We start from the raw sequence: 25791 nt of genomic DNA on the forward strand, positions 1-25791 counted from the left end.
AGCAGAATTTTATGGCTTAAGAGGATGACTTCTTAAAAGGGCTCTGAGGTCAATTTTATAGAAAGCATGAGAAACACAGTTCCCTGTTTTTAGCAGAGAAAAAATAGACTAATTTTCAAGAATGAATCAATCCTATGCTCACACTTCTATAAACACTAATTATTATGGAACATTTCAAAAGTACACAAAACAGGGATACTCTGTAATGAAACCCCCATATCATCATTGAGGGTTTATCAACGTTTTGCCATTCTTATTTAATCTATCCCCCCACTTTTGTGGGGGAGGAGTGGAGTAATTTTTACTTGTTTTTCTTTATGATGAAATCATCTAGCTTTTAAAAAAACAAATACATTTTGATTAAGCACTTTGGAACGTATTCCTTTAAATCTTTAAACTTGCAAAAATACAAGAAAGCAGACTGCTGGAGGAAATGTTCTCTGGTTTGACTATCTGTGGATTTCCATGTTCTCTGGAAAATTCCACTGCAAAGATAAGGTTACAGGAATAAAAACAGGGAAGGGACGCACTGGAGACAGAGTCTAAGGGCTTGATTTCCACGTGTTTCCTTACAGACCCAGGTGCTCGTGGGCGTATGTCCTTTGTACAAAATGCACCGGTCATGGGGAAGAAAAATAATAATTCTTCATAACAAGGGAGGAAAGAACCGTGTGTTGCCTGTTATTTCAGAATTCAGCCTTACTGTTAAAGAGGCAGGAAATAGAAAAGTCTGGGCTTCGAGGAGAGTGTTCAGACGCCTACTTTGAGTTTAGTTAGCAGTTTCTGGGTCAGTGTCCCCTTTCCTGTTCGTATGAAAATCCCATTCAAATAATTGGAGTCAAGCAAGTTCTATGAATTGGACCCTGGGTCAGTGAGAAAAGGTTACAGCTGGGAAAGAATAAGTGAAAAGGGTCTTTGACACCTCAGTGGTTCCATTTCTTTTCATGTAAACGGTGCAGTCTTTTCCTTTGTCAATTTCGGGGGTGGCCCTGAAGAGGTGGGGGTGTGGGGGGGGAGCAGCAGGGCCCTGGGGGTGGCCATGGCTTTCTTAGCAAAGCCCGGGCACACACGCAGGCCTGGGTGGCAGTGGGTGGGAGGTGCGAGTCGTTGCTGACCTCTGGTCTCTGAGGAGCTAGCACTTCTGGGGAGCCCAGGACACAGGATAGCCTACTCCAGGTGTCTGCCGCTGCCTAGTAACTCTGCACTATCGTGCATTGATCCCAGCGTGCACACCTCAGGACCCTGCGCCAACACAAGGCCTGCCTATCGGGGGTGTCACTGCACTTCAAGAACCATGTGGCCAGTGGAGGGTCTGTGTGGACAGTCGGGGGGAGGGGCAGGGATAGCACTGCAGCCACTTTCCCCAGAGGTCTCTTCTGCTTCCTTCTGTCTCTCTTATGGGGGTGCAAAAGTTGACAGCTGTCAGGGCAGACTCTGAAGTTAGCTAGAATTACCTTTAAATTAAAGGCTGGGTCCAAAGAATGCACTTTGGAAGAAAAACTGTCTTGGACTGACATAAGTGGTAAAAAAACAACAACTTATCCTTGAAAGAGAACCAATATATAAAGATTTTCCTCTAAGATGAAACTCCCAAAAGGATTCAAAGAAGTGACAAGTGGGGGTCATTGTGAAAAGCTGCCACTGTCAGAGCATGCAGAGCAGCCCCATTGGCATGGGGTGTCCTGGAGGTGCCAGCGTGCAGACCTCTAGTCTCCCAGCTCCCTCTGCTGTCCCCATCAGGGTGCAGATGTCATGCCTTCCCATATCTCCCTCCATTCATGCTTTGGATAAGAGGAAGCAGAGCAGCCTGGGCTGGGCACTAGGAAAGCAACGTCACACGGGCTGTAGGAGGGCTGGAGCATCTAACCCGGAAGGATGGAGGGTGGCATCCGTGCAGAGCAATCCACCACCAAACCCATGAATGAAAATGCAGATGGGGAAGCAAACACATGCCCGACAGAGAGAGGGGAGAATGAAGAGGGTATCAGGCAAATGTCATGTTTGGCTCGGAGTTGGGGACAGAGGAGGTGGCATTGATTCCTCGTGCTTTGTCTGTGGCAGTTTCAATATGCTTAGTAAGCAGGACTCATTCAGGCCATACAGAGGGACTGGGGAGGCAGTCCTGCCTGCCTGGAGAGGGTGGATAAGGACACATCCCAGAGTGGCGAGGACAGACCGCACTGGACCCCCGGCCCAGGCAGGGGCCTCACCTGGACGCTGGAGTCCTGCACCAGGCAGAGCTGCTCCTGGATCTTGTGTAGCTCTTCCTGCTGCCACCGGATGTTGGCCTGCAGGATGCGCGTCCGCTGCTCCAGCTGGTCTTTGATTGTCTGGAACACGCTGAACTGCGCCGGGAACTTCAAGGGGGAGGCAGAAAATGTAATCAGATGAAAGTTATTTCCGCCTCGCAGACAGATGCTGCTGCTGTTCTGAGCTGCCCTGCCCACTTTCCTTTCCATGCCTTCTTCCCCCTGTTCAAGTGTCCCTAATGAGGGACCCACCGCTGGGAGTTCGGCAGTGAGCAGGGGCTATGAATCAGGGCTGGGTGGCCCAGGGGTCCCCCTGTGAGCTTTTCTCAGGCCCACCAGAACCTGTGGACCGAATTTACTAATGGTTTTTGGAGATGACTGTCAAAAGCAGGGAGGGTATCAGAGACACCCTCCAACCCTCCTTTTCCCCCTCTCATCTAGGCCATGACAATTTGTATGTGACAGCTGCATAGGCAATTTTGGGTCCTATCATTGTCTTAAATCATCTGATCCTGGAGAGCAGGGCTTTTCTGTAACAATTCCCGAATGAACTTGAATTTGATGGTGTGTTTCACAGGAGTCCTGCACTCCAAACCGGCCTTCCTGGGACCACGGAGGCCTTGTCACCCTCCTTCCCTTCCCCCAGGCTCACTTGTGGCTAGGAACTTCTTGGAAATCTATGCAAAAAATAACCAAGGAGAAGGGCAATACAACCGCCTAACATTTACCCTGAGGGGAACACTGGCAGAGGGTGGCCTTGTAGGAGGGACATGGCTATCTGCTTTGCCAAGAACGCTGGCTCCCCTTCCTTTCACCTCTGAATCCCTTTCTGGGACAGAGGTTGGCCCTAGGAAAATCTTGCAGGTGATCCCTGCTCCCTGTCACCACCTATTGACCCTGGCATAAGGTACTCTCCTGGCAGGAAACCGATGGAGAGAGGGAGACCATGGGGCAGGAGGTGAGTTTAAAAGTGTCTACACTAGACCAGACTGTATCACAAAAATCTTCATCAGGACGAAAGTGGTCAAAGCACTCAGTTGGGATTTTAAAGAGCATTTGATTGAGAAAGAAAACAATCTGGATCCGCTCCTTAATTAAAAAAACAAAACACAAGAGCCTCTATGGTGAATTTCATCAAATCAGGACACATTCAGGGACAGTCCTGCCATGTCCAGCGGAGACCCTGTGGGTTAAGGGGGCTGGGCAGTCCTTGGGGGACCAGCACTGCACTTTGTAAGAGTTAGTTACTTCTAGAATGATTCTTATTTTCTTCCAGGATGCCCACGCATTTTATTCACGATAGTGACCTTTTTGATAAAGAGATCTACTCTAACTTAGAGACATTTTAGAAACACAGCATGAAGCAAAACCACCCGTTACACGGATAGCCATTTGGATTTCGGATTTTATTTTCCCCCCGCTTTCCCTGACAAGGTGCTACAATGATAACAGCAGTGAGGGGAAAGAGAAAAGGAAGAGAGAGAAAACCTCCTTTCACATGGGGTAGGTATGAGAAGAATGGTCTGACTGGAGAAGCCAGCATTATGCAAGAATGTCTTAAAGAATAGAATTAAGTATAATATGCCCAATAGAAGGTTACTATTAAAATTCGAATCCCGAAGGGCCTTAAGCATGCCACTATGCATTATTAAACAAAGAAATTCTTTACTATGCAAGACCCAAAAGTTAAAGGAATTCTCATTTCATGTGCCGTTGGATTGAAAAAGTTACAAATTTCATACCGAATGTGCCTGGAAATTTGACCAGAAAAAAAGTTTTGGTTTTTTTCCCCCCAAATTCGAATAAATACAGACTATTTTAATTAGTGGACTCTGAACGAGTAGCTTTGACATCCTTACTCATGCCTAACTCTGGGAAGAGGCATGTGCTAGCACGTGTCTTTCATATTCCAGAAAAACATTTGAGACCACTGCTAACAGGACCTATGTTCAACCTCTCGCCAGGCCTCAAGCACGTCAGACATTTTCAAACCTACCTGCTGAAGCACATACCTGGGTCCCTCTTCCCCGCTGGCCCTCCACCTCTCCATGTGGCAATCTCCTACCCATACATACATCCAGGCCCAGTTCAGGTGTCACCTCCTCTGGGAAGCCACCTCGGACTTCCCTAGGCAGAACATTTTCTTAGTTCTACAAAAACACATGCCTTGCCATTGTGGATTGTTTATATGCTCAACTCTACTTAAAACAAGGGCTGTGTTATAAGCATTTCTGCTTCCGTCACACCCGCACACTGACTGATCCAAATACTGAATGTTGTTGAAACAAGGAAGGAATTATTCAGCAAAGCTGTGATTCTTTTTTTAAAAAACAACAACAACAAACAACAAAAACAAAAATGTGATATTTACAGTACTGGACGCACAGCTTTTAGACAATTTCAGCGTCTTCCTGTGCCATGTGGCCTAATTCAGATCTTTGCTAAAATATCATGGGCAATTTGGAGTTATAAAAAATGAGAGGAACATGGAAAAGTGGCAGGGAGGTGAACAAAGATTGTTAGAAAGATTGAGCAATAGACACTAGTGAAAAGAGCAGGGAGAATGTCTCTGGAGAACATGGGAATGGTGAAGGGGACAGGCACAGAATCTAAGTCAGTAACTCAGCACGCTCACCTGCATGACAGAAGAAATAGTCTCTGTTCAGGGGCCTTGGTTTGGCATCTAAATGCATGACACACGTCGGTACTGATAATGTGAACTGGCATCTTAAGATGCTTAACCATAGAGTTGGGAGGACTATGGGTGTGGCTGGGCCCCTTGTTAACTCTATAATCCTGACTTCCCGGTTCCTCCTTATGGTAATTCTGGGGGTGGGATCATAATAAAGGGATTAGCCATCTTGAAACCGGGGTCTTTTCCCTGCCTCCACTTGTGCTTTCCACACTGCGGTGGTGGTCTTGCTTCTTTTTCTTTTCCTAAATAAAACTTTTCTTTTGTGGATTACTTGGAGAGTTATTTTTCGCCAGTCAACATTTTGGGGGACCTCATTCTGGGATCCAGAGAGGAATGCAACTCTGGCAGTCTTTTAACTGATGAGCAAACCAAGGTGCTTATACTGAGCCATTCGTCGCTCCAACGCTTTGCTACTCGGCTTAGGGACTGCGGGGTGAGTTTTTCTCCTGGATCTGAACCAACAGGCCTTTGCATCTGGCGCGCTCCAGGCTTTATTCGGGAATTTTTAAATTTTTTAAAGTTTTGTTTCATTCATTTGTTTCGTTTGTTGTTGTTGTTGTGTGTGTGTGTGTGTGTGTGTGTGTGTGTGTGTGTGTGTGTGAATGTTTTAAGGCCTATTTGTTTGTACTCGTGGCACGTTGGCTTGCTTTCTTCGGAAAGCAGGCTCTGTTTCTTTATGAGGCAAAAACTGACCTTTGCCTAATGTCCCTTTGGGATACAAGGTTATTTCTACTGAAATTGGTTGGTTTAGTCGATGTTAGATCATGCTGTCTCAGTGAAAAGTTAACGGAGTGCCATGCAGCTCAACTGATAACCGAACTCCCTAAGAGTTGGTTATTTGCCTGGGACTGGCTCTAGCCTTCCGTCTGATTCCCAGTGATCAGACTATTCAAGAATGAGAGTAGAGCAAACTGAAGATTCCTGGTTTGCTTGAGGTGTGAACTGATTTTGGCCCAGTACCAGCTCAACCTGTAACTTAAACTCCCTAAGAGTTGGTTATTTGCCTGGAACTGGCTTTTCGCCTTTGGCCTGGTTCTTAGTGATCAGACTGTTCCAGAGTGAGGTGAGCTGAAGACCTGCAGGTTATTCGAGCTGTGAATTGTTTTGGGCCCAACATTTAAAATGGGATCTCGAATGTCCAAGCCTTCTAACACTGTCCCTCCACCAGGGACACTGGCCGAATACATGTTTGCAAACTGTGGAGAACTTTCACGCACGTATTTAACTAAATGGGCAGATCTGATCAAGAGTAATCCTAGAAATCAGTGGCCACTTTGGGGAACTTTTGAGATTTCCAAACTTGAATTTCTTAAAACTAAATTGGATGGTAACAGTGTTGTAACTGAGAAAGAGAAATGGAATGCACATTTAGAGTGGTATGTGGTGGCTGCCAAACAGGACTGCAAATCTAAAGTTGTCGGTTTAGAGTCTCAAAGTTAGCAAAAACTGTTAAAAATTCTAAAAGAGACAGAATGGCGTCTGAAACCTCATGCTCTTTGTCTACAACACTGCCTTGCCCTTCCTCCTCCACGGCTTCTTCGACGTCTTTTCCACCTTCGACGCCATCTTGCTCTTCTTCACCTCTTCCACCTTTGATGACATCTTGCTCTTTGTTGCCCCCACCTCCAACTCAGACCCCAGCGACACCTTCTTTCTCTTCTTCCTTAGAACCTATCAGTACTTTTCCATTTAAGATTAAACCCTCTGGAGATCCTAATAAACCCCACGTTTCGTACATCCCCTGGACAAAAGTTGAGTTACGAGCCATTGTAAAGGAGTTTTCTATAGTAACTGAGGATTCTAATAAATTTGCTGAGGAATTTGATATTACTATTCAAGCTTATCAGCCTGGGTTTTCTGATTTGTACCAGCTGATCCCTATGTTGGTAGGTGAAGGCCATGCTAAACACTGGATGAGGATTGCCGGATGGGAACATCCTGAAAGGGATTTAGAAAAACAAACCTCCAATTATTGGGAGGAAGCTAGGGAACCTGCTCAAAAGCTGCATCAGGCAATCCCCGAGGCTTTTCCAAGGTCTATCGATTGGAACAAAATCCACACTTGCTCGCAAAGGTCTGATGAATCTGTTCATGACTACTATAATAGGTTTCAGGTGGTTTTTAAAGAAAATTCTGGTTTTCCTTCCGATATTGACTCCACACGTGTTCCTTTTAATCCCTTGTTTGTCAATGGGCTGAATAAGAACCTTTCCATCCTGATTAGGAGATCCAGGATGGGATTGGGAACTACGCTTACCCTAGACTTGGTACATTTAGCTAATGAACTTGCCAGTACCCTAGATGAGCTGCCTAAAAGCAAGGTCGCCAAGACATCTGATTTTCAGCCATGGCAAATGAGAGTCCCTATGCGAAACCAAAGAACTTCAACTTTTTGCCACTACTGCAATGAGCAAGTAGATTGGAAAAAAGATTGCCGTAAGTTGAAGCTCACAAGACACTTTCAACCTACTAACCAGTCTCAGGCCTTCCAAATTCCCAGTTGACAGGGCTTCGAGGAATTACAGATTTTTTTCCAGTCCTTCCACTTAATCATTTTGGAAAAAACAGGTTTAAGTATCTGAACCTATTCCCTTTTGTCTAGGTCCCTTAAGAGATGAATATTAGCATCGTTTTTCTCCTTAGTTCTTCTGCCCCTACCCATTTATTAGACAGAGACTTCTTAGCGAAGTAGCATGCTGGATTTTCTTCCTCCTGAGGAAGCCCCCTATGGCTGTCTGACATTAACAGATCACCTTCTAACTCCTTGTGACAATTTACAGAAAACTCCTCTGGGTAAAGCTGATTTTCTCATGGTTTACTGATGGTTCATACATAAAAGACTAAAATGGTGAGTACTGTGCTGGCTATGCTGTTGTAACTCTTCAAATACCTTGGCCAAAAGCATTGCCATTAGTTCTTTTCAATCTCAGATCTACTCCTTTTGGGACTCATAAGCTCTCACCTTTTGAGATAATTATAGGATGCCCAATGCATTTGGCCCCTGCCTCTCTATCCACAGTTGGTGAAAGGAGACAAACTTCAGTATTGTAAAGGCTTAATTAATTCTATCAACAATAACCATACTTTAGTCAAACAATTGTTTCACCATACACTCCAGGGAAATGAAAAACCAGAAATTCATACATTAAAACCTGGAGATTGCATCTATTGGAAAAGACACCTAAAAAAGGATTCCCTCCAGCTGCACTGGAAGGGCCCTTACCAAGTACTGTTGACAAATCCCTGTGTTGCTAAACTACAGGGAGTAGACTCTTGGATACACATGTCACACCTGAAGAAGGCACCAAGCCCTGACTGGAAAAGCACACAGTCTGGTGACCTGAAACTAAAACTATCAAAATTATAAGGCAAATGACCCCTATAGAGCCTGAGTTCCTGGTTTATCACCTGCCACACAAGTTAGGTTGCTATGTTCAAATTCTAACTTTTACTTTATCTGTTTAAGCTCTGGTTCTGATGCCAGTTGACACTGGACGTCAGCTGTTTCCCAATCCCTGCACTTTTCCCCATAATGTGAGAGATGACACCTAGAAGAGACCCTTCTGACACGGAGGCACTAGAGGCTGAACAGACATCAAGGGACGAAAAGACTGGATTCTAAGAACCTGAGACTAAAGACCCGACTTGATCAGTGATCTTTTAGAAAAAAGATCTTAATCAAGAGGGGGAATGATAAAGTGAACTGGCATCTTAAGATGCTTAACCATAGAGTTAGGAGGACTATGGGTGGGGCTGGGCCCCTTGTTAACTCTATAATCCCGACTTCCCGTTGTTTATCCTTATGGTAATTCTGGGGGTGGGATCATAATAAAGGGATTAGCCATCTTGAAACCAGGGTCTTTTCTCTGCCTCCACGTGTGCTTTCCACACTGCGGTGGTGGTTTTGCTTCTTTTTCTTTTCCCAAAAAACCTTTTCTTTTGTGGATTACTTGGAGAGTTATTTTTCGCCAGTCAACAGCAACAACGCACCCACATGCTCAAGAGGACAGCGCATTGTGTCTTGGGGAAGTTCCATTGCCTGCTCCCCCTCCCCCCACCCAGTCCCAGGCTCACCTGTGCCATGGGGGCAGGTGGATTCTGCAAAATGGCCTGAGGCAGCAGCTGCTGTGTGAGGTCACAGGATGTCGGCGTGGGCAGAGGAGCCTGGGGAAGAGGGGCTCTGTTAACAGACACTGCTGGGCCCTTACAGAGGCACAGGGGTGTGGTCACTCTGGGCTTATAGTAGGCCCTTCCACACTAGATTGAAGGGCTCACTTCTGAAAGGTATAGGTGCATGTTCCCTGGGCAAAGGCAGGGTAGCAGGCTGGTGCAGCGTGCAGGCGGTCCTTGAACGAGGTCTCAGGGTCACTCAGAGCATGTGATGCCTCTGCTAAGCCGTGGCTACCTGCCAGAGCTTGGTACCTTGCACCACTTTCCTCCCTTGCCTCCTGTTCTAGACTCCATTCTTGGCGGGTTTGGTTGCTCTTCTCCCGTACTGATAAATTCTTAGCTGTGTCACTGAGCAGTATGAAGGGGGTTATATGTATAACCAGTGTTGGTTTTGTGTGTGGTCCTTACCCGTTCTCTCAATGCTAAGGCAGAGGGACAGACACGCCGGGCACATCTGTGTCTGTGGACTCATCCGGGCAGTGAAGGCTGGTGCAATTCACCAGACTCTGCCTGGAATCTGTCAGACACTCCTGGGGAGTCAGGTGAATGACAGACCTTGTTCCCTGATCACAAGTGGACGGGGAGAAATTGTGTAAAAACAAGAAATGAAACCCTCAGCCTCACGGGCTATTTGGAGTTTTTGAAAGAAAAGTAAAAGCATTCTGAAGTTATTCCGAAAGTGCCCCCAGCCCCTAGGGCTAGAAAAAGCAGCCCAAATAAGTGCCCCCCAGGATGACATGGGGAGGAAATGACAACAGGAGACTTAGTTTTGAGGGAGAAATCCCTGGCACAGGGCTACACCAGAGACTGGGTGGGGTTCTCCCAGTTGTGGTCCCCTGTACAGCTAGGAGGAAATGAAAGTGGCACTGTGATGCCACTGGTGGCAGAAAGAATTCTAGTGGACAGCCATGTATGGACAGAATGGCGGTCATAGCTTACGAGCTTGTCTAAGAGTGGTTGGAGAGAAAGAAAGTCTTTGTCATATTCTATTTGAAAATAAAATGTGTCATCCAAACTTTTCAAGCAGCGTGTGCATAACTTTCATGGTGACAGCAAGGAGGAAGGTGGCACATTTATTCCCATTCCCAAAATGTCAGTGAGGGATGGGTATGAGGTATTGGGTAACTGTTGGATGTGGCCCCTAAAATTCTTGACATTTCTCCCACCTAGAGCTGCAGGTTATGTCCCTCTCTATGGGTGAGTGTGTGACTGCTTTGACCAAGAGGTCAAGAGGTACAGCAGAGGTGATGCTGTGGGGGTCCACGGCTAGGACACAGAAGGCCACACAGCTTCTGCCTGGCTCTCATGGAGAGGTCCCTTTCCAGATGTTTCCCCTTGGAACCCAGTCACTGTGCCAGGAAAAGCCCAAGGCATGGAGAGGCCTGTGCAAGCCAATAGTGGATGATCTCAGCTGGGGCCCAGCCTTCAGCCAGCCCAGCCCAGGGGACTGCTGGCCAGGTGAGTGCCACACACCTGGGGTGTGGATTTCCCAGCCCTGGCTAGTGAAGCCTCTAACACATGCAGCAGAAAGGAGCCATCCCCAAAGAGTCTTTTCTGAGTTCCTGACCCAGAATCCATGAACGTGAAAAATGACTTGCTTTAGGCTTCTGAATTTGGTGTGGTTCGTTACATGGCGGTAGATAACTCGAGTATTGTATGTCAGTGATGTTGCAGATAGCCAGTATGTTTTCTAAGAGGTCACTCATTGCCTGATGCTCTGGAGAGGTCTGACATGTTCCAGGGACACTGCCTGTTATCTGCAGGGGTACAGTTTTGTTGACAGCCAAGCTTCTCAAACATTTTCGCTGAAGTGAAACGGGATCCAAAATGGGTGGGTCCCAGAGGCTCTGGGGGCATGACCCCAGGTCTCAAGTTTTGAGCTTTATCTCTAAAACTCAGTTGGATTTTGCATTTTAGGAATATACATCCATGTTTAAAATTAGTTGCCAATTGAATTACCTAGCTTCCCACCCCCTGGCTGCCCCACACACTCAGTTTCTAAGTAGAACTGGTCCCCTGGGAAGGGGCAGCATGCCGTCTGGTGGCTTCACAGGCCTGGCACAGTATAGCAAGCCCCGGTTGAGCAAGGGTCATACACATACCGGCATCGTGGCTGCCTGGCTGAGCCCTGGCACAGGGAGCTCTTGGGGACGGGTGGCCAATCTCGGCACAGCTGTGGTGCTGGCTTCTGCTATCAGCTTGCTCGGTGTGGCTGGAAGAAAGCAACAGGTCACCTTCCTGATGCACACATCCTTAGCAGCTTTCTCATCAAGAGGGGACCATGACCCTGTGTGCATGAAACAAGGGACTGACTGGAATCCCTAGAATCCCACAGGAGCGGAAGTGGGTTCCAGAGTCACAAATTCCCACCAGCCTCTGCCCTGGCGGGGAGCAGGTGGATGACAGCTGACCACCCCAGACTTCATGTCCACCTCTTGCTTCAGCCACACACCTTACCAGGCTCACTAAACCCAAGCCTGGTTATCTGATCTGCGTGTCACCTGCATTATGTCTGCTTCGTGCGACAATGGCAGAACCAGAGTGTGAGAGGTGAAAGGGAGGGAGCCAGTGGGAGAGCAAGCAAGGAGTGTGACCCGACAGCAACTTCTGCTTCACAGGCATGGATGGCCCTGACTCTACTCGGGCCTGGGGCCCTTTGTGGGGCTCTGCTCCATCCGACAGGGCACCCACCGCTTTCCCCATCCACGCCATCACACTCACAGGTGGATTCTGACATGGCCGTGTGCGAGGATTTGTGGGAACTTCTTGAGGACGCTGATGGCGAGTGGCTTGTGTTAAAGCCCGAGGTGCCCACATCAAGGGCGTTAAAGTGCTGCTGAGGTTCCAGGCTTGAGCCCTTGTCCTGAAACACACAAACACACACAGTCCACATCTCAGCATCGAGGTGATGGGAACAAGTTTTGTGACTTTACTTCTCCTCTGAACATGTAGAAAAATGTAGAGGCTCTTGAGAGGAATACTGTACTGTAGCTGTTTGGGATCCTTCCAAATCCATTCAAGCAGAATATTTACACATTTCTATAAATTTAATCTTTGAGAGGTGCATAGCCTGTAAGCAGCAGTCATGATACTTTTTCACTTTGTATCTTGATTTTATGTAGACTTTTGTAAGTGACTTTGCATTTTACTTTTTCCCCTTAAAATTGTCACCTCACTGCCCAGAATCTTGATATTCCCAGAACGGGTGAAGAGGCAGGTTCTAGAAATAAGGTTGCTGGTGGTACTGGATTTTAACACTCCAGTGAAAGGAATGCCTTTGGCCCCTTCCGGGTATTTCCCACGCTGTCTCCCCACCCCATCACTTGCTCCTTCTCTGCAGCCTCAGGGCTCTGGAGTGGAGAAGGGGCAAAGAGCCATTGGTCCCCTATTCTTTGACCCCTGGATCCTAACTGATGCTGGCTCCTAGCATTTCTCTGCCTCCAATATAGTGTATGAGAAAGCAGCTGTGACTTTCCAACACTGAGGAGCTGTCTTTCCGTCCTGGAGGGTGAAGGTGTGAAAAAAAGTGGGTATGATCATTTGTAAGCTAAAGAAGAAACATGATGATGCCTCTCCTGAGCCATGTTCCTACCTAGTCTTAGAAGCATGGTGAAACTTCTGGCATCCACCGGGCTACTTGGACAGGCTGGTCACGTCCAATGGTCTCAGGTATTGAACCCCTGGGTGTGGGTCTATGTGCTATTCTGCCTCTTGAGTCATGGCTCCAGTGAGGGTGAACACTGAGTGTGTACCCACATAGGGCTGAAATGATTAACATGTGACCTACAGGCCTTTATGCAACAGGGAATTACAGGATGTGCCCAGATTTGCTGTGTTAAATGTCAATTTTGAGACTCTATTGCTTAGTCACAGAGCCTCCCCTTGATCAGACCCCTTGGGGGGAGGGGGGGCGTCCCTGGCCCTTGGCCATTTGTCAATTGTGTGCTCTTGGTCTGCAGAGAAATAAGTACAGGAAGTGAGAATAAGCACTCAGAAACTTTTATAGCCATTTGACGTTGCCACACATCACATCCAAGCATGGCAATCCGCCATTCACAAAAGCATCGGTCAACGATAGATTTGACATTAAAAAGCCAACTGGTCCATTAACACTGATGGTTTGAAAAGCATGGTCCTGGGGCTTTTCCTTTAAAAGGGGCCTCATAACCTGGCAGCTCGAGATGGTGTTTGTGTGTGTATACATATGTGCGTGCTTATGAGAAGAAGTTCCACTGGGCTCTGGGAATCCTAAAGGATCGGAAACTCAATAATGAATTTCAGACTGACTGACACACATTAAGCCTGTTGTTCTTCAGCTGTGATGTATAGTGTATCTAACACCTGTCTATGAACAGCTTAATTCCACTCTTGGACATGATACATGATGCATTAAGTGACAGAGCTGGCTAATAAACACGTCCATAAACAATGACAGGTGTGTCCTATCAGGATGCTGGTGATGAATCACCCGGTAATGCACCCTGTGTAGCAGCCAGCAAGGGAGGCTCTGAAAAGAGGCTGGCAGCTCTCTGGTCTCTAAAGGTGATTTCTCTTTCCTCCCTCCCAACTTGGTCCTTGATGGGCCACAGGTGCTTTTGTTGGACCACTACTGCTGCTGTGTCAGCCCCAGCCAACAATTCTGGGTTCTAGGTCACTGGGCAGCCTGAAACTCAAGCCGTATTTCGACAATTCTAAGCCATATTTTCAATAACTCCCCACCCACATTTTGACATATCTGAACTTGGGATGTGTTCTTCAACTGATGAAAGAAATCCTTCTTTCCCAGATTGACTGGCATTTTCTCTCTTTGTGGGAGATAAAATAATGGTGGATCTTAGGCAATAGCTTCTTAGTTTTTGATGAAATACAACAGTCCCTCCCTTTCTTGTTTTCTCTTCCTTTTTTTTCTCCCAACATTTGTGTCTGTTTGAAGAATGGCCTTTGAGGAACGGGGCTCTCTGGTCTACTTGCAAGTTGCAGAGATGCGGGAAGGCTGGCCAGAGGGGACCGGAGACCTCAGGCTGGGGGGTGGGTGAGGCGGTACAGGCTTCATGAAAAGAAATATCTCCCAATAGGAAAGCTCCCTGACACAAAGCTGACTCCGGCATGCTGTTAACTAAGACCTCAGACACAGAAAGAGAAAGTCTCCCTTGTCACTGACGACATGGAGGGTGCCCAAGTCCTGGAGGCAGTGTAGCAGCACAGAGGCTAAAGAAGGACAGGAGACCTGGAATTATCCCATGACTCAATGTGATGATGGAATGATCCCTCCAGTTTTTTAATCTGTGGGAAAGATACAAAGTGGACTTCTTAGAACCATTCTTGTAAGTCCAGAAAGTCGCCACACCATGCTTTGAGTCTAGAGGCTGTTTCAAATCCAGCTCTGCAAGTTTTAACCCTTGGCACCCTCGGGTACGTTAGCTAATTCTCGGTGTGCTTCTGTACCTCATTTGAAGAACCAGAACAATGACAGTGCCCATCTCACAGGAATAGCATGGTAGTAAATAAGGAAATATCTGGGAACCATGTTGAGTAATACTGGGAACATGGCAAGAGCTCCATAAATAGGACCTGCTGTTTTGATTATTACCATTTTTATGATAACAACTCATGGGAGATTCTTCTTAGCCAAACTTGGCCTTGTTCCACCTGTTGGGGATAAGCATACCTTTAGTGCTGAAGGGTGGATGGCCTCAGATGGCGGGTCTTCCAAAGCCAGCTCCTGCCTCCTTTCTACCCGGACGTCTGCGTAACTGATCAGGAAATCAAGAGACCACAGCTGGAGATGGGACAGTCCAGGATGACAACAGCAAAGAGGGTGGTGTGATGCCATTGGGACTCCTACGTAATGCCCACTCAGGAGAGTCACCACAAAGGGGGCAAGTCCTGGGACTTGTTTGAGAAGGGAGTTGCGTTCTGTGCCTAAATTCCACTGCAGTGTCTTCTAATGGGACATTTCGAATATCTTCCTTTTCAGGATGTTTTTATTCTCTCCTCCTTTATTTATCTCCCCACCCCCCATATGAACCCTCCAAACATAATTGTCTTTAAAAACATCTTTTCATCTACAGGATAAGCTTCAGCCTTCAAATAATTAGAAGTCTTTCTTAAAACCTACTCAGCATGGATTATGCATATGAAGAAGTGACATGTAACTTTTTTTTTAGTAATTACGACTTGCAGAAAGTTTTCTCTCAAACAAGACTGCTGATTCGTGCCTGTACACTTTTCAAATACTGTGTGTACATCAGTTCAATGTGCTGACCCAGCTATGGCCCTCGCCTGAGATGCAGGTTGGGTGAGGGGCTTGAGAGGAACAGTGGCTCTTATGCCTCTGGTATGCTTGTGGCCTTATTTATTCACTCAGTCCACTTCCTGCTTTTTCCTGAGGGTTTCTTTCTAAAAGTTGGGAGGTAGAGGATGGAAAGGAGAGCAGGGTCAAGGGCAAGGTTTACAAAAGAAGGTGTTGATGATGTCTATCTAGCCTTCCTTGGGGACAAAGAGACCCTCTGGCACAGGTCCAGGCTGGGTAGCAGTGGGCGGGACTAGCCTTGCAATTAGAAACCACTGGCTGCTGAAGTGCCCAATAGTGGACTGGGAAGGGAAGATCAAGTTCCTTAGAGTGGGCGTGCAATGTGATGAGCAGCCTCGCAGGCCAAGAAAACTAGCGTTTCTCTTCTCTCTCCACTTACTATAGAGTGATTTACTTGTTGACTATATATATATGTATGAATGTGTGTATGTCTATAGATGACAATATCTAGTCATCTATCTGTCAACCGACCTACCTACCTACCTATCGTCTATCTGTTATGTGTGTGTGTGTGTATATACCGGGGGTGTCAAAACAATGTATACAAGTGGACACTTTGGTCAACGTTGCTCAAGCAGCAGTTCACCATAATCAGAAGTGTCTGGACGCTGATGGTAATGACTTTGAGCACCTCTTGTAATTGCAGAAGTCAAATGTGACATGTGTTCATCTTTTATAATTGGTATATATTGAGTATTAAAATTTTAATACAGTTTTCCTTTCTTAAAATGTGTATACATTTTTTGGCATCGTGTGTGTGTGTGTGTGTGTGTGTGTGTGTATGCACACATACACACAATTGTAGCATCTATATGTCTATCTGTCTATTATGTCTATATATAAAATGCAACATGCTTGCGTAGTATCTATGTCTATCTCTCTATCCATCTACCTATTATCTACCTATCATCTATCTGTTATATATATATGTAAAATGCAGTTTGTATGTATAGTATCTATGTGTCTGTATATCTATGTATCCATCTATTTATTATAGAATGTATAAAATTCAGTCTGTCTAACCTTTCTTTCTTTGCTCTCTTCAAATGCTCTTCTCTAGACCAGTTTGAAACTGATTTATGTTCTTAAATTTTCTGAAGTTGGGGGAAAAAAAGAAATGTCATTTATCCTGTACCTTTGGAACCTGTGACCCTACATAGGCAGCATCTATGAAATGCTAGGTATGTTGCCTCCCTTGAAAGCCCTGCCTACCCCTCCTCCATGCCCCAATACCCCCCTGGGATGGGGGCTTCCCAAGACCCCCAGGAACTGCCAAAAACCTTTGCCCACTGGTTTCCTGGCTCTTTTTCCAACAGAGCCTCAGTTACCAGCAGGGGGTTTTAAAGCATTAAAAATAAAGGTGACTGTGTGTTTGAGTTATTTAGGAGCAAAATTTTAATTTTCTTCTCAAAACAGTGATAAGGGAAGGCTGTGGGATGGATAGAGATGAGGGGAAAATATGTAAGTAGGTCAGTGAAGCAGTAACTTACTCAATAATACCCTGGCAGCCTGAGACAGCTCATGAGGCTTCAGAGGGCTCTGACTGAGCCGTCAAAGGAGTCTGAGCTCTGGTGATCACTCTGTTCACTGCAGAGGGCAGCCCGCGCTCAGCAGAGGAGCTCCAGCCCTGGGCCTGGTCCTCAGAAGCTGGGACTACCTGAGGTGGCTGGGGCTCTGACCGAGCTGTCGGGGGGCCTCCTCCTCCTCCCCCAGTCCCCAGCCCTCACGCACCTGACCACTGAGTGCGTGCACACGATGAACTCGGGCTTCGAGTTCCACTGGTGGTAGGTGATATAATAGTGAGTCTGCAGCCAAATCCACTGCTGGCCTTTGGTCAGAAACCGGTAGCAACACGACTTCCCTTTGCCAAACTGCATCACTGTTGGTAGAAAATGGAGTCTGTGTATAATGAACATTAATGTGAAAATGATCTTTTCCCCAGAAGTTACTCTTAACAGTACAAGCTTCCAAAACAATACCAAGCACTGTTTATTTCCCCAGTTGGTGCTATATTTTAAGTGATGATCAGGATAATGATAAATGATAATGAATTCTTAAACAATGGAGGGATGACCCACATGCTTTCCCAAATGCTCAAAAACTTAAAGAAAAAATCCTCAAATAAGGGCAGAGGCAGACAGATTCTCAAACTGGGGTTTTAATTAGGAAGAGGCCCAGGTTTTCTTGGTGCTCATCTTCCCGCTCTACAGGAGAGGGGTCCAGACACTGGGAGGATGGGACCCCAAATAGACCTGATGGCTGGGTACCTCCAGACAGGTCTACAGCTGTCACTCAGCAGTTCATCCTTAGTCTGCATGATTCTAAAAGAGAGTTTGCTACACATGCCTTCTACCCCAGGCCCCCACTGGCGCAGGGCTGTGCAGGTGGGCCCCTATAGTAAATCTTGGGGTTCCCAGGACAGAATGAAGGCTGTTGGGTTATTAGCCTTGGAGGATAGAAAGCTGGACTGTAGGTCCCAGAAAGAAGAACCATTTGCGTTTTATTACCTCAGTGCCTGGAATTTAGCATATCTTTATGCAAACAGTTAAGAGGAAGCCTATCTAGAAAACTAAAGCTACAAATGGAGCCACTGACTTGGAGAATGTGGTATCTGAAGCCCAGCCCAGGAAGGCCACAGGGCTGGACGGAGTGAAAACGTCTTGCCCAGGCCATGGGGCATGTCCTTCAGACACTGAGGGTGATTCTCCAGCCAGGGTGGCCTTTCTCCATGAGAGTCAGAAGCAGCCAGAGGCCTGAAGGAACCGTGCTCCTCATGTTCTCATGTGCTCACAGGTCACTTGGGGATCTTTGTGAAAATGGGGATTCTGATTCCATCGGCCTGGTGGGGGCAGCCCAAGAGTCTGTAAGTCTCGCAGGGTCCTCGTGATGTCCAGGTGGCTTCCCAGGGGCCACAGTTTGAGGAGCATGGGGTCACAGTTTTAAACATTAGCCTTAAATTCTAACAGTGGGTCCCAATGGAATTCAAGTCTGGTCTTCCTTCAGCGAGGGCAGCAGAGAAAGTTATAATGGGCACTACAGACAAGGCATTTACCCCAATGCAGTGTTGGTGGTCAGGCCATGGATCAGGCCACAGGTCAATGTTAGGACAAGTGTGCAAAGCAAGGACTTGGCCTTGGTTGGTTCCTGACTCCTCTTGCTAAGTGAGACCCCCAGACATACTTGTAGTTTCCCCTCTCCCACCAGGGGTCCTGCCTCCCATACTTTTGCCAGCCGTTTCCCTCCCCCAGCTGGGTGAGGGACCCTCCTCTGAGCCCCCCCAGTATCTTGTGCACATCCTCTTCAAGGCACCGACAACATCCTATGACGTCACCTACTTTTGTGTTCCTGTCAGGCCTTGTTCCTTCAGGGCAGTGAGGAAGGTCTGATCTTCTTTCTGTCCTGGGCCTAGCTGAGGATCTGGCCTGTAGCTTGTGACCAATATCGGTCTGCTCACTACAGAACAGTTATGTGAATTCAGTATTTTGGTTTTGAAATGTAGTGTATAACTTTAAAAAAGTGACTGGCACCCTGTAAATTTCTGAAGTAAGATGAAATAGCTTGCATATCTGAGGGGTGCTGGAAAGATACTGGGGGTGGGTTAGGCAGAGCATGGTCAATTCCAGCTGAAAACTCAACATGATCCAGATGAAGACCTCCACCAACTCCTGGGTCATTTCCAAGAACACAAAGTCTTCCATCTCAGAAAGAAATCTAGTAATATGCAGAATGAAAGGCTAAGGGGCCTGCTGTTGGGGCTCTGGGGACGGGGCTGGGGCCCCTTGGCGCTGGGCTGGGTGAGTGGTACTCACGGTGCTGGTGACACCTTGCCAGGAGCTCCAGGTCATCGATGTGATAGTAGTCATAGCCCGAGGTACCCAAAACTTCAAAAGGCAGGTATCCTATGATGGGAGGGGCTCTGCCAAGGACGACAGGACAATTCATCAGAGAGGACTCAATGCCGTGGCGGCACCTCAACGCGGAGGGTACAGTTTGCATGGTTAGTGATTATTGCAGAGGCCTCGTTTTTCAAGAACAAGGGCAGGAAAATAATTTTGCAGTGGTCAAGCACAGAGAGGCTGTGTTTTACAAAGTACTCAGTTTTGTTGGCATTTAGACACTCAGTTCCCTTGGCATAATCTGGCCGAAATGATAATGTTATCACTACTGAATAATGAAAAACAGATTGGGTCAGCCTAACCCCAAAGTGTAATAATAATAATAATAAAAAAAAAGGGTGCGGAAGAGAGATTGCTAGTTCTTAAACTGTGAAAAATGTCACAAAAGAAAGAAAGAAGATTGGGCTAAGGAGACAAAAGGACGTTGAAAGAAATAAGATGAGAAGTCTCTCTCACTTCCATTCCTGCCTTCCTGGGAGCTGGAGGGGGTCCCAAGCGGGGTAGGGATTTGGAGTGGGGTGTATCCCAAAGATGTCCACAGGCTGCAGTGTCTGGCTTCCCTCAGATGGTCGGACCCAAACACAGAACATATCCATAGATGTGGCAAATACAGTCGAAAGGAAACCACCTCACCCTTGGCTGGGAGCCACTTTTCCTTCTGCCAGAAAGTCCTTCTCCTTGAAGGGACCAGGACCGACCTTTCTGTCCCAAGGAGAGCATGGCTCATGCAAACAAACACTTGAAAAGGACCCAACCCAGATATGTTTTTTTCTTTTCACAAACCTGTGATCCAGAAATAAAAATTTCCATTCCAAGCTATGCCTTGAAGTGAATTCCTCTAAAGGTTCGTCAACTACGCACATTTCCTGTATTAGAAGGGGAAAAAAAGTATTGCTTGGGGGGCCAGATGCTCACCCTAGGGTTGTTCTAGACAATCTGGTGGGTTACAGAAGTCAAAGTCATTTTGAGCAAGTCTTCAAGCTGGGCTGGACTGAAACTCATCATCTGCAGCTAATTTTGCTATTAGCTGATACTAAATTTATTTCCCAAACTGGGGGTAAATAACTAGGAGCTCAAATGTCACACCACTCCCTTCCCATTATCTCAAAGTGAGGTAAACATGTGGAAAATGGCTTTTCATCTGCATTTGAGTTACTAACTTAACTCAACATTCGGGCCTTAGAGTCAAAACAATCACAGATGAGAAAATTCAGACAAACCCTCAGTTTGACACTCAGTTCTCCCCTCGGCCTGCCCGGAGTGCTATTCATGTTGGTGTGAAAAGTAGGAAGCTATACAGAGTTTGAAAGAAGCAGCTCCACAGGCCGAAGAGGCAGCTGATGCTGCCTTCAAACAAAACAGCTTGTAGGAAACTGGAGTGAGGAGACAGAGCACGTGGGCTGCCCCAGGTACAGAAACCAGACGTTGAACATTTTCAGTGTCAACATCATTGTTATTTTATCCTTTCCTATAAAGACAATTAATTTAATATAACTAATGGGACTCCACTGTAATAGTTCCATAGGACATATTCTCTCCCAGGTACTTACCTTTAAGAACTGTGGTGTTGCCAGGCGAACGGTAGCGATGAAGCAGACCTCCTTTCTGAGTGGCAGCCGGCAAGGCCTTGAAAGGGTGCTGTCAAAGCCGTTACAGGGGGGGCTAGGCACTGGGGGAGGGGAGGGACACATGTTAGCCTCATCTGGTGCAGCAACCAACCTGCCTGCATTACTGTGAGCCAGTGCCTTGAACGTGGGTTCAAGGCTTCATGTGCGTGAACTCATTTCATTCTTACAACAAGTCGGCCGTTAGGTGCTACCAATATCCCCATGGCACAGGAAACTGAGGCACAGGTGGGTGAGGCAACCTGCACAAGGCCAAACAGAGCCGGAATTTGAGTCGACACACTACCCTGCCTCTCACTCGCACTACCCCACAGCCCCTTAGATGATCGTATTGGGAAAAACAGTCTGCAAAGTGAGAACACCGCCTCAGTCCACAGGGCCTGAACACTCACTCCACAGCCAGCGTTTTCAGGGTGAGTTCCTAGTCCGACAGTGTTTCTGATACTGATTTTCCAGGGAAAGTAGTGGCGTCTTGGCGCAAGTGGATGCCCCTCCCGCTCCTGGCCCTGGAGTGGCACGCCTGGCATTCAAGGGCTTGTGCCCTGAAATGCCCCCTCAGGAGCCCAGGCTGAGGCAGGGGCTGGGCTGGGACTACTGAAGAGATGGCCTCAGGATTCAGGGTGGCCCTCATGAGGTGCACTGCTCACAACAAAACTTGATAGTTCTGCAACACTGCACAGGTGACAAAACCTGTTTATTGTGCCATATTTATTCTCACATGTCTGGGGAGGTGTGGCTTTCCTCATTCTACAAATGAGGAAATGGAGGCTCAGGGAGGTCATATATATTAACCATATCTATAGTAACCAGAGTAGAAATAATGGGGTGGGGAGTATACTCAGGTCTTGTGACTCCAAGTCCAGGGTTCTAACAGGACAGGGAGGTTCTAGGTTCAGCCCACCGTGAAGCCCACCCAGGCCCCAGAGGTCTGCTGGGGAGGTGCTCCTTAGCGTTGGCAGCAGTCTTCTCTGGTGGCTACAGACTTGCCTTCAGGGTCATGGTGCAGAATTGCTTTACCTTTCGGGTCAGAGAACAATTCTACTATTTTAGGTGGAGTTTGCTGGGAGGGAATAAGAACCCTGTTAAATATGAGAAGCGTCAGTTTACCATGCTCACAAATTCTCACCAACTGCCCAGGACCTTTCACGTGGCCTCCCAGAGCAGCTAATTCAGAAACTTGGGGTGAAGCCCATGCATTGGCACTTTTAAAAGCACTCCCCCGCAGGTTTACTAATATGCAGCCAGGGTTGAGGGTTACTATCCTAGATAATCTATACAACTCTTTTCCTTTTAGAACGTAGTTGGTAGGCCGGCCGAATGGTGCAATGGTTAAGAACTGGCTTGGGATGCCACAGGGCCGTGGTTCGGATCCCACATATGAGGGCCAGTGACACTGCCTTCCACAGCTAAGATGCTGAACAACAGCTTAACCTGGAGCTGGGCTGCCCTGAGTCGCCAGCGACAGTATAGGCTGCAGCCCCTGTGGCAGTGGGTTGCCATGGGCTACCGTATGTAGCCAGCAGCCAGCGTGAGCGGCCAGCAGCCGCAGTGAGCGGCCGTCCAGAAGCTGGCGACTGATCTGCCTCGCCTGGGAAGAGCGCAATGATGGTGCCAACTTGGGCCAGTGAAGCAACATCCTCCACAACTAGACTGAAGAACAAAACGACAGCAACTTGTCTGTTCCCCTTCCCCCAATTCCCCAATAAAAAAATCTTAAAAAAAAAAGAATGTAGTTGGTTATATCCTGTACATGTCTGAACTTGTAGATTAAAACTTATACTTTTCAACTTGAGAGTACATAAACATCAGAAACTCAAATGCATTCTCAGATGAAATCCGCAAGACTTTTTGGATTTTAGCTTTCCAATAATTTTTTTTTATGTTTATTGGTTTCTAAGTGATTCAGTAATGTGGTCTTCTATCCACTAACATGAGTACATTCCTTTTACCAAACATATTCTCTGAATGCATTCACAGAAATAATAAATGTTTCCAAACATGATTATAAAGTGGGTAAAATAGAAAAGAACGGGCTCCAGAGAGTTTGCATCTGTTATTAGTTGGCTTAAATCATTGCAGACTAATGTGTAGGGTGAGCCAATGATCTTATCAAGGGGTAGGAAAACAATTCCACATAAGGGAAGGGTCTGCCAGATGTGAACATCTGTGTAATGAACAAAAGAGACACTGAAAAATGTCCCAGATGTGAAATATCCTCTCTCCTGGAATCTAAGACACATCGCTCGCCAGATAACGACCTAATAAAAGGCTCCCCTCTCTTTCAGCATAGCGAGGCCTTCCAAGCAAACTTCCAAAGACTGACTTACTTCCCAGGAATTTAAGAGAAAGTCTTTGATTAGTCCCTGAATTATGTGCCTTGATTGAGCGATGCTTTCTGCTACGAAATTCCTGTGACCTGTCAGTAAGTGCCTGCCTGGGGGATTTATTGTAAGGGACAGCAGGACAGATGGAGTGTGAAGCAGGCAACAGCAGCCCCTCACAACTTCTTCAAGGGTCAGGGGTGCGGATTGCGGCAATTAAATGATGCTCAGCGGAGCTTCCTGTTGGTCTGGCTGCCTCCCAATGCAGCTTTATCAGTGCTCTTATAATTTCTAGAGCTTTAAAGACGAAAATATACCCTGCAAGGGAAATTCCATTATTGCTTGTAGGCTGCACTTGATAAACTAGATGTCTTACAGAGGGGCCTGGATCCCAGCAAATGCTTCTTCGAAACAAGCCTTCCCCCTAAACCCTGAAGCATCGAAGGGTTTGGTCAAAGGACGTAGTAAATCAAGGATGAAAGTTATAACAGGACCAAAGGGAAAACCTTGGGGAGAAACATGAGGGAGAAGCTACTGTAAGCATTTTGTCAGTTGTGTCTGAAATGACTTTCATTCTCAGCGCGAACCTTCTTGCACATTCTAGAGAGTCAACATGTGGGTAAACTCCTCCCCGGGACTTCATAGTCATATTTAGAACTTAGAATAACTTTGTGGGCACTTCTTATTCCCGGGTACTTTAGAAACATTAATTAAGAATTTAATTAGTTGTTTCAAGTTAAGTAATAGAAAAATAGATCTAATTACAACCGGCTTCCTTAGCCTCTCAGGATAAACCACGCAGTACAGGCACAGCCCTGCACTCTCACAAATCTCCAACCACATTCAGGCTTCTTCTTTCCTCTGCCCCTCAAACACACACACACACACACACACACACACACACACACACAGCACTCACAATAAAGATAGAAGTGATATTTCTTGCTACATTCCCCCCACACCCTCAAAGGCATCTTCCTTACAATTGATCTTACTCTTGCCCAAAGCTAGAGAGACAGCCTTCCCCGTGGCAGGAATTGGGTCTAGTTCTCTGTCTCCAGCTCTGAGTAGGCAACTTACCCACACAGCAGAAGCACAATACATGTGTATGGAATGACTCTCTCACAAGATGACTTTCCATCTCACATCTGAGCTGCAGCTTAAGGTCCAGTTTGGGAAGAGACCTTGTGATCCTTGCCAGCAACTAAGGCACAAACCTTAAGACCCCAGGATGGCTTCCCCATGCAGCCCAGCCTGGTGTTGCTGGTGGGTGGCTGGCCATGGGAGGGTGCCCCTGGGGCTCAAGCTAGCTCACTGCCCCACTGAGGTGTCAACACTGGTCGGAAGGATGCCTGGGCAAGATCTGCTGCAAACCAGCCCACAGCCATCATCAGTCTGTGGGAAAAGTGGGGGCACTAGTCATGGGCCTCATGCTTGGAGAGATGTCGGGTGGGGCTCAGTTTTCAGTTTTCCGATTAAAAGGGTCCATGGAATTCGCAAGGGCCCCTTTTGCTCCTGAACCTTTCATCACAGGCTGTAAATTTCAGAGACCCTGAAAGAATTGCGCGTTGGGCTGGTGTTCTTGGGATTCCAAAAACAAGAATGTTCCAAGGTTTTCCTGAGGATCAGCATAACTAATGTCTATCTTGGTTGGTGCCCAGCAGTCACTGGCTTCCAAGAGTGCCCGATGACAAAGGTGAGCTCCCAAATTGGTGATGACAAGGAGATAAGGATGACTGTGGGGGCAGGGAGAGCTCAGTGGTGTGAGAACTTATTTCCAAAGGAAAGAGCAAAGAAGGTGCAGGGATGGTGACAGTGAACCTGAGCCAAAAGCAAGGAGTAGAAGGAAGTGGAGAAACATGTACCGATGCTCTTCTGCTTAGTATCGGTTCAGTCATGGAGCCTAAACAATTAAGTATTCTGATCAGAGGTGGCCTGCTTATGATAAATGAGTTGCAACAGCTGTAGGAAAACATACTAATAGCCCACAAGGAAACTGACAAATAGCTTTTTCAGCATTTCTTGGAACCCACAAAAAACAAAGTAGGTAGGTGTCTGGGAAGGCGTGAAAGCATTGAAGAGGAGGTTTGCTGAAGGACGAATCAAGTTCCTAAATCTCCTTTGTGATAAGCATCCAAAAAGGTCTGGGTGAGAGTGTTGGCATGTGGAGAGAGAAATAATTTTCTGCCCATTCTTGAGAAATCATCTCCCACTAGTTAAGCATGATTTCCAGACTCTCCTTTTTTCTCTTCCTAATATGCTTTCCCCGAGGTGTTCTGAACAGACAGGTTAGTGGGTTCTCAGGAGAGCAGCAGCCCACTGAGCCTGCCCGGTGTTCGGCCTGGACACCGCCTAACTCGCTGAGATAACGCACGCTTCTTCTTTCTTTCCTGCCACTTCTGTTTGGCACAGTAGTAGCCAAACGACATTGGAGAGAAGCTGAGAGCCACATGAGAAAGCTGGGGGTGGGTGGGTGCTGCCATTTGCCGGATTGAAAAAAGTACTCTAATGGGAAAATATGT

The 25791-nt window shown here is 46.8% G+C and overlaps 1 protein-coding gene across 4 annotated transcripts in view; it reads right to left on the bottom strand.

Annotated features, from left to right (window-relative positions):
* The window catches only part of NPAS2 (neuronal PAS domain protein 2), a 150595-nt gene that overhangs the window by 11838 nt on the left and 112966 nt on the right, over window positions 1-25791 (bottom strand). For all 4 annotated transcript variants that reach the window (XM_019666530.1, XM_019666527.1, XM_019666529.1 and 1 more), the window contains 9 exons: window positions 20874-20992; window positions 20107-20189; window positions 19237-19343; window positions 17159-17306; window positions 14783-14867; window positions 11836-11977; window positions 11217-11326; window positions 9019-9108; window positions 2211-2357 (listed from right to left, as the gene is read on the bottom strand). In XM_019666530.1, coding sequence (XP_019522075.1) covers window positions 2211-2357; window positions 9019-9108; window positions 11217-11326; window positions 11836-11977; window positions 14783-14867; window positions 17159-17306; window positions 19237-19343; window positions 20107-20189; window positions 20874-20992 — 1031 coding nt within the window. The remainder of the gene's footprint in view (window positions 1-2210; window positions 2358-9018; window positions 9109-11216; window positions 11327-11835; window positions 11978-14782; window positions 14868-17158; window positions 17307-19236; window positions 19344-20106; window positions 20190-20873; window positions 20993-25791) is intronic.

The sequence above is a fragment of the Hipposideros armiger genome, unplaced genomic scaffold (assembly GCF_001890085.2).
Source record: "Hipposideros armiger isolate ML-2016 unplaced genomic scaffold, ASM189008v1 scaffold_472, whole genome shotgun sequence".
In the NCBI taxonomy this organism is placed as follows: Eukaryota; Metazoa; Chordata; class Mammalia; order Chiroptera; family Hipposideridae; genus Hipposideros; species Hipposideros armiger.